General features: G+C 36.3%; 1 protein-coding gene across 1 annotated transcript in view; it reads right to left on the bottom strand.

Annotated features, from left to right (window-relative positions):
• LOC306863722 (protein Aster-B-like) overlaps positions 1-15224 on the bottom strand; it is a 50483-nt gene extending 35259 nt beyond the window's left edge. The window contains exons 1-3 of the mRNA XM_079407235.1: positions 15116-15224; positions 10534-11086; positions 7746-7823 (exon numbers count right to left, since the gene is read on the bottom strand). Of these exons, the coding sequence (XP_079263361.1) occupies positions 7746-7823; positions 10534-10898 (443 nt within the window). The 5' untranslated portion in view covers positions 10899-11086; positions 15116-15224. The remainder of the gene's footprint in view (positions 1-7745; positions 7824-10533; positions 11087-15115) is intronic.
• Positions 15225-15886: the final 662 nt, after the last annotated feature.

Here is a 15886-nt window from a genome sequence, read left to right as displayed (position 1 = left end):
TAATGCATTTTCCAGTTATTTGAGAACTTAAAACATTACAAAACATGAAAAAACAACTTTTAATGTGTATTAAAAGGCATTATAAATGCAAATCATTCACAAATATCTGACTTTCGGATCAAAACTGCTCAAAATACATTGAATAATCAGGAGTTCTGTGCAACTTTCTGTCCTCTTGAGGTCTCTACTGTAAAAGATTGAAGCGTAATTCAATAGATCACAGGAAACCGTATCTGCTACAGTAATTCAGGCTGGATCAACTGACCATGAATTTCTGCCTGCCAATTACAGTCTGTACACAACACCTTTCAGGAGCCGTTTTAGAGGCAAAAACACAAAGTACTCACGGATCCCGGCGAAAGTTCAGTCTTTTCCTGAGCGTGGACACCCGCGGATAACAGCCAAGTTTGACGGGTGAGGTGCATGATAAAGTCCTGCTCTGAACCATGATGCTCTAAACTCATGTAGAACTGCACACGGTTCACACACACCCTAGTGGGATGAGGACTCCTCATTGCTGAACTCACTTCACTCCCTCCTCTCCTCTCCCTCGCTCTCTCTCTTTCTCTGAGCGGGCCGTGTCTTGTCCTGCAGTGACCTAGATCCTGCGTTTTCTCAGTGTGTGAATCAGTACAGCTTGTTTCCTCACCTGATGTGTAGCAATGGTGAGACCACCAGCAGAGACGCTATTATGACCATCAGAGTGTCAGAGACACAAGAGATTGCATGCTACTGGCCAAAAAAGCATAAAAAATATATAAAAACCAGAGAAACACAGATGTGATAAGGTGAGTACATTTGGCTGTTGATTCGGCTAAACCTGAATCAAACTGGCAAGTAGGATGCAGAATTGTAATTAAAATTTTAGAAAGTAGAATTCAAACAATATGACATTCAAGTAGTTTATAGGGTTTGGTTTATTAGGTTTCCATACCTTTTGACTAATGAATTTCTTTTGAATTTTTTCCTAAATTTTCCTTGTCTTTTCTGATTAATGGGGGAAAAACATATTGTATAGACTGCACGTAAAACAGCTTCAAGGCAATTAAATATTAAACTAATAAACTAGCAACAACAAAAAGTACATTGTACATTCACTACAGAAATTTCCAGGAAGTAATAAGAATTGTTTTTCATAACCAGGCCTGGAAATCACAAATTCCCTGATATTTCTGATACACATATGGGGCATTTCCAGAAACATTTGATGAAATTACTGTACATAATTAGCATCTTAACTGTGATGTCTATGGAAATTTGTGTTTAATTCACATTTTTTATTATATGAATTATTTTTAAAGCTGCAGTCCGTACGTTTTGCCTCTTTGTTGCCATCTCTGTTAAAAACCTGGTATTGCAGCCAGGTGTGGAATTATCTTTCTTATGTGGGTTGTACTCTGGCATGGCTTCAGCGTGGATGAATCTAATGTTTTGAGGTGGATGTGTAGCTGTCAGTCACCACACCGGTATGAATCAAACACTTAGTAATCACAGATTCTAGCCGTCTTGGAATATATGACCCAAATAAGAATTTTCACCGTATATTGTCATCTGAACAAGTAAATAACAAGTCTGCCACGCTTGTTCTGCCCAACTGAGGAAAAAAGCATTACAATAAATCGTGCTATCAATGGTGATTAAATCTAATGATCGGTTAGCAAACAAACCGGAAACGAACGAAATTTTGACTGGAACAGAACCGGAAACAGAAACTAAATCAAATTTTATAGTTCCGAACAGAATCGAAAATTTGAAATGGCCATTAACCGGTTAATAACGTTATTTTATCGTTCCATTTAATATTTGAAATTTGCTGTCAACCAATCAGGAATTCAAGTAGTACAGACTATGCAAATGTGATGCTGACGCATCCAGTGAGTGAAATGCCCGCCCGCGCTCAGCTGTGCAATGACAATGAATTCTGCTATCATCTGTTTTAATGGGAGGTAGCAAAATCTGACAGGGTAGCACAAATCGTCAGAACACCGGCGTTAGAGTTTATCCGACGACAGTGTAAGATGGATTCAACAGATCTTACGCACCAGTGGCGCTTCTGTGAACGGAGAAAACACAATAAAACTACAGGCTTACATAAAAACGAATATATATGCCTATACACTAAATATATTTCACGTAAATCATTGACAGATTAACAAAACGAAAGAAAAAGAAATATGCTGAGTTAGGCCTGCGGTTCATTGTGACGCATTCCAACGTTCTCGGAAAGGAAAACGAGACGGCAGAAAGTATTTATTTTGCAAAAGCTTTACAGTTTTATTTGTTTTGCAATAGCTTGACAGTTTTGAATGATGTCTTGCATCTGTATAACCAACCAGCGTTGGTATGGTCATATCGCGCTGGGGCCTCGCGCACAAAGACACATATTTTTGCGACACTGCAGCCAGTTCAAAAAAGTAAAAAAAATGTGTAAAATGTTACAGTGCTCCGTTGTCCAATCTGTTGCGTTCAGCGTGACCACTGCCTCACTGTGCTGTTATTGCCGATGTGATGGATGATGTTTTATGTCAATGAAAGTAAAAGACAACAAATAATATTTTAGTATACGTCGAGAATATGGAAATATTTTGATTCGTGCTGAGTGAGAGAGGTAAGCATGAGTTTCACCTTTAATTCGTTTTTGGAATGACGTTTTTAATAGCCTATAGGCTATATCCTTAAGTTTAGAGGATTTGTTGTGGAGAGAAACTAATAACTGGGTTTATAATGTTTGTAAACATGTTTGATTTACCGGCATTTTAGCCTACATCATTTCTGAATAATAGCGTTATAAAATGTGACGCGGCATAGCCATCTTTTTTTTCCCTCAAAATGCAATTTTATACAAGTAGCGTTTTTTTTAAACAATTTGCAGCAAACATTTTTAAATATCTTTTAAAAAATACTTTAATGTCTTTAAAGCATTAATACATTTTTTTCTTTTGTTTAGTAGTCTACATTTAGAAATGTAAAAATCTAGAAAAGATGATGCTGTATTGGCTGTGACTAAGCGCAGCGGGTTAAGATACCATCTCTTTCTGTAGTTTTTTTCTTTTTTTTGTGTAAAGAAAACACTGTACTTTATTATTATTATTATAGGCAAGGACAATTTTTTAAATAACGGTATTAACCGTTATTTTTTCTAGTCGAACCGGTTTCGGAACGGTAATAATACAGAGGAACGCAGGAACGGAAACGTTAAAATATAGATTCTACTCGGAGTGAACCCCATTGACTTTTTTTTTGTTTTCAAGCCCTGCATCTAACCATGCAAATTATTATTATTGTTATACTTTATTCTCAAATTATTAATGTTAACAACATTAGCATTGCATGACTATGGGTATAGTGTGTATTAACATGTAGATTTTAATTTCTGTACAGTCTAATCTAATTGTCATGCCATTCGAATTTCGTATTAAGAAATTCTTTTAACCCCAAAAGCAAACTATGCTTCGTTCGAACTGGTTTTCTTTAAAATACAAATCTTGTGTAATCCCAGGCTATCTGTAATCAGAAGCACGTTTAAAACTGGAATATAATTTAATTTCATTCACATGTGTTTCATAAACATATAATCCTTTCTGGATCACAATCCGCCATCAAAATGATGCATTTAATTACTCTAGCTGCTGTGAGAAAAGGCTGCAATCTGCCACCTGCAGGATCCTCACATGCAATAGCCTACTAGCCGGGACAACTTCTTCATGTTTACAGACGTGATGTAACGACGCAGTGCCATGCTCGAATTTCCCACGAAAACCTACCTGTACCACTCAAATTAGAAAACATTATTATAAGCTAACCGTTGTGAATCGGGCTAAAGTAAGGCTGGTTATGTACTTGCTCAAATATTGATTTTGGATCATTTTTTAACCAAAAAAAGTTACAAACTGCAGCTTTAACTAAATTAAATATTAACATTAAATATTAACTAATAAAAAATAAAAAAAATCTATAAACATCAATATTTCTATAGGCAGTGAAAACCATGTGACCAACTTAAATTCTGGTAAACTTAAATTCTGTAATTATTGATGTTAAAGGGATAGTTAATTCAAAAATAAAAATTTTGTCACTATTTACTATCCCTTTATTTGTTTTAACAGTATTTAAAGCTTTATAATTCAGATCAGAAATAATGTATATTCTATGAAAATAAATAAATAAATAATAATGATATAACTCATGTTTTGTCTTAAAACACTTGCAAATTCAAATTTGAATTCAACGTTCTGGCCAATTTGATTTAAATTCACACTGGCGAACTAAAAGGGAGCCTGTACTGTATGTACAGTGCCCTCCAAAAGTATTGGAACAGTAAAGACAAAATTGCTCTGTTGGCTGTGGAGTCAAGACATTTACAAATATGATTAAAAGATGAATATGAGACAAAACTACAGAATGTCACATTATATTATTGGGTGATTCAACACATAGATGTTTTACCAGCTAAGAAGTTCAGCACTTTTAGAGTTTCATCCCTCTATCTGATGTGAGCATAAGTATTGGAACAGTTGCCTCACAGGTCTTTCTAAGTGATCAGCTGTGTCCTGTTGCATTAATTCTTCAGATATTAAATGCAGGGAATGTGTCGTATCAGTTATATCCATTACTTCTGCATTCTGAATCTTGCATTCGATAATGACACACACAAACCAGGATGAAGATGAGGGAGCTGACTTTGAGAGAAAAGCAAGCAATTTGGATGCTAAAAGAAAAGAGGAAGTCAATTAGAGCTCTGGCAAAAACAAAGGACAGGTGAGCCAGAAGAGTTTTGGAACTGTGTTATAGATGACCGATGAGACAAAGATGAACCTTTATCTAAGTTATGGGAAAGCATAAATGTGGAGAAAAAAGGGAACTGCAATGATCCCAAGCATACAGCCTCATCTGTAAAGCACGGTGGAGGTGGTGTCATGGCATGGGGATGCATGGCTGCCTCTGGAACAGGCCCTCTCAACTTTACTGATGACTTAATGTATGATGACAGTAGCAGAATGAATTTGGAAGGGTACAAAACCATCTTGCCTACCAATATTCAAGAAAATGCCACCAGATTCATTGGGAAGTGCTTCATATTGCATCAGGACAATGACCCAAAACACCCTGCCAGTTCAGTCAAGGAATTTATAAGGGCAAAGAAATGGAAAGTCTTAGATTGCCCAAGTCAATCTACAGATTTAAATCTGATTGAACATGAATTTCAGCAGCTGGAGAGGAGAGTAAAGGCAGAAACTCCCCAAAACAAGCAACAATTGGAATTGGCTGCATTAAAGGCTGAGAAAAGCATTTCAAAGGATGAGACCAAGAATCTGGTGATGTCTATGGGTCACAGACTCACTGCTGTGATTGTGCGCAAGGGATCTGCAACTAAATAATAGCTTTTAATCCTTTATATCTGCCTTATGTTCAACTGTCCCTGTTCACATCAATGAGTGGGATGAACTCTAAAAGTGCTGTTCTTTTTATTTGGTAAAACATATATGTGCTAGGCTAATAATAAAATGTGATATTTTGTAGTTTTGTCTCATATTCATCTTTTAATCATATTTGCAAATGTCTTGACTCCACAGCCAACAGAGCAATTTTGTCTTTACTGTTCCAATATTTATGGAGGGCACTGTATGTGTGTAAATAAGAGTTGAGAGACTTTGCTGTGATCAATTCAGCCTAACAGGACACAAACAGGCTGAACATTCATCACCTTTAATGAGCATTAGCTGCTTTGCGTCACAAGACAAAACTTATTTAAAAATAAGCTCAGGAATCAGCTGAAATCAGGTTGCTGAGTGCACAAAAATGAGCTGCTGGCGACTGCGTGCATACTGACTTTAACAAACTGACTTTACCAGGTGTGAATATGCACACACACTTCTGCAAAAAACACACAAATGACCTCTTTACAGACAAACATGGTAAATAATGCTCATGAATGTTAATAGCAACAATACACAAAATCAATTAATGTACAAGCAGTGATGTTCACAAGACACATTTCATAAATAAAGAAGAAAGAACACAGTGTTCCAATAGGTCCAATAAAAGCACCAATGAGCAAGCGCCTGAAGCCTGGAGATGAAAAAACTCTCATATATATTCCAGCCAAGGATCGGCATGTTCTCTGACCAGCTGGGCTCAACAAGAACATTTGAGCGCAGCTAAAAATCTGAGCTTTCACTACAAAACTTCAAAATGTGTAGCACCTGGTTTAGTTCATGCTATTTCTGAGATGATGACAAAAATATATGGTCTCAGAAGTTCTATAGTTCTACTGTCATGGGAAAGTGAAACACAAGAGTTGTTTTTGAGATGGCACAATATAGACAGTGCGATCTGTGGTCAGACTCAAATCCAGACAACAGATGCAGAACTTGACACGGAAAGAAGAACAACTTCATAAGCAAAACATGAACCACCAAAAACAGATACTTCTCAACCACACTTGAGAACACACACTGCAGGAAGTGCACATCATGTCAAAATCTTCAGCATCTGCTGAAATGGCAAAGACTGGAAAAAAAAAAAAAAAAAAGCCAAGTGACAGAAATTAAATATTAAATAAAATAACATTGTGGGATATCAAAAACTAAGATAAATAGTCAAATGTGAGATATAAAGTCCCATCGTGAGACAGTTACTATTATCAGAAAATAAAGAGATAATTAAAACAATTAGGAAATAATTCCTTATTAAATAAGAGGAATGTAATGACATCATAAACCTAATAAAGCATTTTATATTTAATTTTTTTTAAACAATTAATGTATACTTATAGAGGGACTCATGGCAAATGTGACATCTTTATCTCTTCTAACCACAGCAATCAATCTCTTAATTTTTTATTTTTTTTTATCTTTTGGAAAATCATAGAAATGCTATTGTGGACTTTTTTTTCTTTTGCTATTGGAGCAAATAGGAATGCAAAAAACACATTTGTGGTAGTTTCCATTCATCACTATAGAAGTTCACCCAACTATGACAACTTCCATTTCTGAGAACCGTGCAAATGTGAAAAGGATCCATCATGAGATATAAGGTAGTAATTATAAGAAGTAAAATCAAAATGACCTTTTTAGGTTTCTTGTTTTTTAGGCAGAAACAGACTATCACACAAAGTCCATTTACAGTACACTGAAAGCAGTATCTCAAGCGTGCACAGATGACATCCTTTTTTTTAGGAAATATCACATACGATACATATTTTCCCATCACAAGTGAATAGTTATAAGCATATGAATTCAGCCAGACTGTGAGCTGACCAACCACTGACCCCTGCTGGACCCATAAGGAAACGGTGAGAGCAGCATAATATAAATTAGTACTGTCAAATGATTAATTAATCGCGTTCTGTGTATATTTATTATGTATATATAAATACACACACATACAGTATTATATATTTTGAAAATACTTACATGTCTATATTTATATTCATATAATTTATATTAGAATATTTAATAAACATAACATATTTTTTCTGAAATATATACATGCATGTGTGTGTATTTATATATATATATAAATATATATATATAATATACAGAACATAACACACACATACCTGTATATTATGCAAACTAAAACTTTTATTTTGTATGCGATTAATCGCGATTATTCGTTTGGCAGCACTAATATAAAGATAAGACAAGTGAGATAAATGCCTCAATTAATCAGCTTCCAGATACGTTAACATGTAAAACCCACTGACAATGACAATGACATCCAAAGCAGCTCAGAGTGTGTACCTGTCGTCACGGGTGTTGGGGCTCAGGTAACGCGTGGACTCTTCCTCATGGCTGCTCTGCAGGCTGCTCTGCTGACTGCTGTAACACAGAGCGTCACATTACAATCACAACTTAACAAATACACACATACACTCCAGATGTCCACTCATACTGAGAATGAGAAAACAGAAGGTGAGTTTGGACACACAGCGATGTCTTTTAATTACAGTAACAAAAAATAAATGCTCAAACAAAACATACAACACACAATGTGCATAGTTTGACAGTTTAGTGTTTCTCAGTTTACAAATGTCCATCAAGTGTCTTAAACAGATATTTTAAGGATACTGTTTAGTCTTTTCCACTAGAGGACAGCAGAGAGTGTCCTATTTGACAAGAGTGTTATAAAACTGAAACAACACAACATTACATGCATTTATCCAGTTAACCTAGACATGATTATCAAGTACAGTGTGCAAAGTACACTTAAGAAAAGAAATGATAGAAAAACATCCTGTGCATTCAACCACAGAAGTGGTTCCCTAAGTTCTTTCATATTGCATGAAAAGGAAGCAGGTGAGAACACAACCTAACAGATCAACATAGCAGAGCCCTACATTGGTAAACACTGGTGTATTTAATAGGGTTTTCTACCAGCAAACACCTGACAGCTTACAGTACACAGCTGATAACTGATTCATGTCAATCATGTCAAACAACCTTAAATTCCATGTACACTACCAGTTAAAAGCTTGCACACACCTACTCATTCTTTATTAGGGGCCAATCCCAAAGGGTTTGGCCCCTTGTAGAGATGGCCATGAATAGTGATCTGACCAACTTTGGGGTCTCTAGGACCAACTCTATAGCGCTACCACCAGTACAGTATTCTGTACTGGTGGTGTCTTGAAATTAATCCAATTCTTCCCAAAATTGGCTCAGATGATCTTTGGACTGAGCTGAACAGAAATGACAAAACAGAGTTTTTTTTATTTATCTTTGTTCAAAAGTTATGATGTTGAGAACTTAACGAGGTCGACCCAAATTGGTTCAGAGGCTGTATCTCGGCCAAACTTTGATCAATCGATATGAAACTTGGTACGCTTCATCAACACCATGATCTGAGGATCCATGCTAAAGTTGGGAACAGCGCCACCTATGGGTCGTAAGATACCAAAAATTCACATTTTCGCTTTTAACTTTTGAACAGTCAGTCAGGAAATTATAATCTTTGTGTCAATGGATTCCTTGGGTCATACCGAATCAGAGGATGGCAGAGGCTTTACAATTGTTAGTCATCTGAAATACTTGTAATATGTTGCCCTTGAGCAACTCAGGCACCAAACCCCCAACTGTTCCCTGGGTGCTGCAGCATAAATGTCTGCCCACTGCTCCGGGTGCGTGTTCACTGCTGTGTGTGTGCACTTGGATGGGTTAAATGCAGAGCGCAAATTCCGTGTATGGGTCACCATACTTGGCCACACGTCACTTCACTACCCATTGACCTCGGTGCGCAAGTCTGGTCTCAATTTGAGCCACCTTTGAAGACAAGAAGTTTGTTTGCCATTGACACTGAATATCAAACTCATGAATCTATAATTAAACTGGGGAGTTTGTCACCCCTTGTCTACTTAAATCACAATCACACAGTCACATTGGTTCTCAGTCACATGGCTTCACTTTCACAGGTTCACAGTTGCGCACGTTTCATGTTCCTTTTGCTCAATTGGTAGAGTGTTTTGTTAGCAATGCAACAGTATGTATATATATATCAAAAGTAACAGTAAAGATGTTTTCATCAAAGAATTCAAAAAAAAAAAAAAAAGTTTCCACAACAATATTAAACAGCACAAATGTTTTCAACACTGATAGTAATAAAACATGTTTCTTGAGCACCAAAAAAGCATATTAGAATGATTTCTGAAGGATCACGTGACACTGAAGACTGGAGTAATGATGCTGAAAATTTAACTTTGTCAAATGGAAAACAAATTTTAAATTGAAATAATATTTCACGATAATACATTTTACTGGATTTTTGATCAAATAAATTCTGCCTTGGTGAGCAGAAGGGACTTCTTTCAAAAAAAAAAAAAAATGGGGATGCAATGGATGCACACACACACACACACACACACACACAAAAAATCATACACTTGATTGAGGAGGATAATCTTTTATTCTGTCAGAATAAAATGCCTGGGTATTAAAATGCCAGTCTTATGATTGCCTTAACAAGTGACATGACTGAATAGTTCACTGGATTTTTGCACAGCATCTTAAATATTGCTCCAGCTATTTCTATTTTATAATTTATAAATAATCAAGATCATAATCAGAAATTCAGTCAAGAGTGTCCATACTTTTGGCTGGTAGTGTACTTCAAGTCTAATTTCAGCTATTGTTAAGGGTGTTGAAGTAAATGTTTAGGTTTTAGCAGATACATATATTCTGCATGTTGTATTTTTGTCTATTAAAAGCCAGCGAGAGTCATGAATATTTAAGACGTCCCCAGACAAACTCCTGTCAGCATTCCTGGCAGTCGCAGGCGGCCGCTTGTTCTTCCCTCCAGCCTATAAATGTCACAGCAGAGACTTCAGTCCCTCCAGAGAAAACAGGGTAAAACACACTCACGCACACACAAACACAAAGGTTTTCTGCTACGGCTAATGTACCAGAGCAAGCTCACATGAAGTCTCAAATGAAGTGGTGCACATTAATCATGATTGATAGCAGGAATGGAGAATGGATGTGTTTGTGTGCTGAGATCAGGCAGTGCAGGAGGGTTCGGTCTCGTGCTCATACAGACCTGCTCTCACTGCCGTGCTCTTTTTTCTCGCCTCCTCTCAGCCACTTGCGCAGGAGGAAGCGTCTGCGTTGTGGCGATGCGCTGGGGGTGGAACAACTCGACCACGCTGCGTCCTCGTCGCTGGACGGCGTGATCTCAATGGACGGAAGCTGCAGGTACTCCTTACTCCCGGAACGCTGAAGTTGTTCCTTCTCCAGTTGCTCCTTCTCGCTCATGACGTTCTTCATCCGGCGCATTTTAAAGCGCTTGCGCCGCAGAGAGGGGCTGGATGAGCTGGACAGGGCCGGATCCACCTCGCATCCATTGCACTCCCCATCTGCCGGGCCCTGGATCTGCAGCGCGGGCAGCTGGAGGGTTTCTGACATGGTTCTGCTTCTGCTCAGTCTTACATGAGTCCAGAACCAAGTACAGATGCAAATCAAAGAGCTCAGCGAGTCCACACCTGGGCTGAGCTAAGTTCAGCACTTCCTGTGAGATGGCTCAGTGCTGACATGTTGGGACTTACAGATGATTTCCTTTAAAAACCTTCTGTCCAGAAAACCAGCATAGCTCCCTAGAGGTCAGAGTAAGGTCATAGGATCTACTAGGTTAGCAGTTCTCAAACACTGGGAAATTGTAATAATTAAAAACATAAAAAGTATGTTTAATTTAAAATGTATTAATTTACATTACATGTTTAAAATTTGTGCAGTTAAGAGTTTATTAACACACATTGGTACATTGGGATTGCCAGAGGTGCATAAATCATTTGTTTATTTGTTTGAAAATTGCTTGTTTTGATTTAATCAGGTGTGTTTGAGAACCACTGTGCTAGGTGGACAGAGCCTATACATGCACAAAGATCTACAAAAAAACAACAACAACAACATTAGGACTTTACAGTACAGACTACACAGAAAGGACAACATGCAAAACAAATCAGACACTATTAGTAACAAAAATGACATATTTTTTTCTCTCACACTCATGGTCTTTCCTGCTCTGCTCTGGAGTATTACTGAAATCCCATTGTGAAATGAAAATAAATAATCACACCTTTGTGATTTCACCTCTAATTTTCCTGCATTACATTCACACCTTTAATTAGGTTGCAAAAGTGCTAACATACTGTGTGTGTATGTATATATATATATATAATTTTTTTTAAAACAGGGATGCACCACATTTTAAAAGGTAAGAACTAGAATTTTTTATTATTTCTATTTCAAGTAAATGTTGTTCTTTTGAATTTTTCTAACCTGAAAACATATCACAGAAAAAATATATATGTGTATATATATATATATATATATATATCAGCAAAAACTCAACATCAATAATAAATAATAATAATAAATACTATTAATAACTGGGAATCAATAGTAACTGATAAAAAGTGATCACCAAATTAGCATTTTATAATGATTTCTGAAGGATCACATGACAATAAAGACTATACTGATGCTGAAAATTCATAGGAATAAATGACATTTTATAATAGATTTTATAATATAATAGATTTTATATTAGACATTTATAATAAAACAGAAAACTATACTTTGAAATATTTACAATATTATTATTATTATTTTGATCAAATAAATAAACCATTTGAGAGCATAAGGGATTTCTTTCAAAAACATTTATGGAAACATTTATGAAAAACATTCAAAAACATCCTAATTATTTAAAACCAGTAGTGCATATTTATGTATTTTGTTTCTTCCCCTGAAAGTTACAAAAAAAAAAAAGAAAGAAGAAGCTTTTATCACTTTGGAGGAAGTTTTGAGTTCTGAAAGTTACAGTATGTTTTCATAGCACACTGACCTTTATCTCAAAAAATCTAGGAAGCTTGATTCCTCAGGATATGGCCCAGATTAAAGAAAGGAAAAAAAATTAGAGCCAGCCATGCATGTCAGTGTTAATATAACAGGCGTCATGTAGCGCGTGTGTAAGGATGTCAGGCGTAAACATGCGAGCGAGTTCATAGTACAGGAGGAAGTGCAGTAAGCCGCAGCCCACTGAGAGCAGACACACACTCACGGGCTGCCCATCTGCCTGCTCAACACATCACACAATCTGCTGACTGACCCCTACGGCGAGTTAGTAACCTGCCACTAGGGCTGCAACAACTAATCGATAAAATCGATTATTATCGATTATGAAAATCATCGACAACGATTCTCATTATCGATTAATCGGGTCTGCCCACAGTGTACGTCCAACTTCAGCTGGTTAGTCAAATTACGGCACTGAATAATGCATTTCTATGGACAAAATGCATCTAAAAATAGTGGAGGAAACAGAATGAGATTCTGCCGGAGAAGCACGTGATCCAAGCTGCCCAAAACATGATAATTCTTTATTTTAAGCTTTAAGTTAATGCATAAGAGTAATGGCTTGCCCTGTCAGGCGCTTTGACAGATGCGTGTGCGTCCTCAGCGCAAAAACGTTCAGTTTACGGTCATATCCTTATCTATAAATGCCACAAATTCACGCGAGCATTTCCATTTTTGCATAAAGGTCCGTCCTGACAGTCTGTGTTAAGTTTAAAATACCGAATGAGCGCCGGCGCGGCGGGCGCGCGCACACGCGTCAGACGGACAGAACACAGTAGAGAGGGAGACAATTAATAGGCTTTTCAGCGCAAACATATCCATTGTGCTGAATTATCTGTTGTTGAAAGTGAATTTAAGGTTTAAAAGTCAACATGCAGTGCGAATATTTTATGAGAGTAGGAACTTTAAAGGGATAACAGCGTGTAATTGTCTGTCTGAATATAAACATGAGACGCTCCATAACGGCCTTTTACAGGATAAAGAAATGACGAGGTGACTGTGATCAAAGTAGTTCCTGCAGAACATTACTCTTATCTGTTGGTTAACACTGAGTTTGTGTTTTTATTCGTCTTTATTATTATCTTTATTATTTAAATTTTTAATAGAGGTTTAAACTATATTCAATTTTTACAATGCTTAACAAATTTATGTAAGTTTAACAATGTGTTTATGTAAGGTTTGTGCCACTGCTGCTCTAAAGTAACAGTATTGGTGATAACCAAAATCATTTTTCGGCTTTCTGTACTGGTTAGTACTCCAATATGTGTAAGCTCTTTAGTAACAGTAGTAGGCTATTTTTAATGCTATAATATCATTATTGCTGTTATCTATGAAAGAAAACCAGAGCACTTATTTTTTCTTGTATTTTTTATTTGAGTATTTTTTTTTCGCGATACCCAATTGCAGTCAAAAAGTACATAAACAATACCAGCAAGAATGCAAGCTGTTATGAGGCCATTTTTTATTATTATGTCCAATAAATGACAATAACATTTTTAAATTTAAACAAATGTTTGACAAATTTCTAAAATATGTTTTCTCTTTATTATGATAAGTGGTCTAATAAATTAAGCACTGTATGTTTTCATAGCATTCAGTTGTCACGTTTGTTTGAAGGACATTGGGCAGAATGTGGAATAGTGTTTTTTTTTGGTCAATATTTTTTAATCCGATTAATCGATTAATCGAAAGAATAATCGGCCAACTAATCGATTATCAAAATAATCGTTAGTTGCAGCCCTACCTGCCACGTCACCGTTAGCTCACTCCTGCTACTGACAGTGATTTAAAAAAAATACAAATAAGTCAAAATATATGCCAAATATATGAGTTCTGCATTCTTAGCCTTCTTAGATTATATACAAAACAAATCCTACCATGTGCCCCACGTGAGGGGCTCCGGAAGGTGCACACTGTACCACAATGCATAACCTGTACGGTAAATATCTAACTTTTAACTTCCTGTAAGAAAGTAAGGCCCTAAAATGAGGCCATTAACTAACCATCTGTCAGTAGGTTAGTTTTTCTGTCAGTAGGTTAGTTGTGCATGTTTATAGTGTTTTTTAATCATTGTTGTATGTCTGTATTTATGTAGCACCGTGGTCCTGCGAGGCACGATATTTCGTTCCACTGTATGTCCCCACATGTAGCGGAATGACAATAAAGCTCAACTTGAACTTGAACTAGCGTTTTTCCCCTTATTTAAGAAAACACAATACATTAAAAATGCATATAAATCCCATTTTGGTGTGAAATGTATTATATTTTATGACTGTATCAAAGCCTGTCTTCACTTATAAAATGTACCATGGCACTACCAAGGGTTTTTGGACCTGGTACCATAGTAATACCAGGCTATTCTTGGCAATTTTATTTAAAAATATGGTAAACAAATTTCAGTGCCATGGTATTATGAAAGCACCATGGCACTAGAATCTATTACCATCATTATACCTTAGTACTGCCACAGTACTTTTTGTAAGACTTGTTATTATTTATGACACATTTGATATTCAATAAACCAAGTCATAAGCACTATAGACAAAGACTGTATCAGAAAGCTTAAAAGTTGAAAGTTTAAAAGTCACTCTGCAACCCCAAAGTGCATAACAATATTTAAAGTAAAATATCCTATTCTTTATTGTTTTAAGTGGAAAAAATACAATGTCAAATTCTCTTTAAAATGGTATTGATCTGTTAACAATCCTTAACGGTACAAATAAAAAGTTGAAAACATGCACTAACAGAAATGAGGAAAATCTTACCTTTTACATTTCAAATAACCAAAACCTTCGTTTTAATATGCAGACGTTGTCTTTAAGTTTAAAATAGCCGGAATGAATGAGGAACTGTTACAGCGTTTATTCCCACACTGTTCCGTTGTGATCTTCACGTTTCCTTTTCCCCGGAGGAATCCACTCCGATTGAAGGGGAGCGTCGTCGCGCAGAAAGAAATTTAATTATGTTTTACAGAACAACGTGAACTTGGTTTGTAATAACCGAAATAAAAGCACAAACACTTGTTATTAAAATATTTGTGTGGTAAAAGAAAACGAACGGATGTGTCATATACGCAGATTGAGCTCTGCCCATCACCCCTCTTTCTGAAATTTAGGCGCGCCCGATCTCTCAGCATAAAAGCAGCCGGTACAGACTCGTCGTTTAAAAGAGGTTGCCGCAGCAGTAAAGAGAAACATATTAACGCAGAATATGCGACAATTCAAACTGTTGTGCTTGTCCTTCTCAAAACGAACTAGTTTTAACGTTAAAACGACGTTTCTTGTTAGCTGGAGACAGAATTTAAAGGTAAAATCTAATACACCTTGACAGTAATGAAGAAAAAATGATGACAAACACATTTTTTTGCATATAAATACTCGTCAAAAACGTACTACAACCATTAATAACTGAGGTAAAAACACTAGAAGCACATCTTGACAGCCAGAAACACGTTAACACTTTACAATAAGGTGTCATTTGTTAACATTAGTATTAACTAACATGAACAAACAATGAACAATGCATTTATGACACTA

The sequence above is a fragment of the Barbus barbus genome (genome assembly GCF_936440315.1).
Source record: "Barbus barbus genome assembly, chromosome: 45".
Taxonomy (NCBI): Eukaryota; Metazoa; Chordata; class Actinopteri; order Cypriniformes; family Cyprinidae; genus Barbus; species Barbus barbus.
This window is presented reverse-complemented; position numbering and strand designations above follow the sequence as displayed.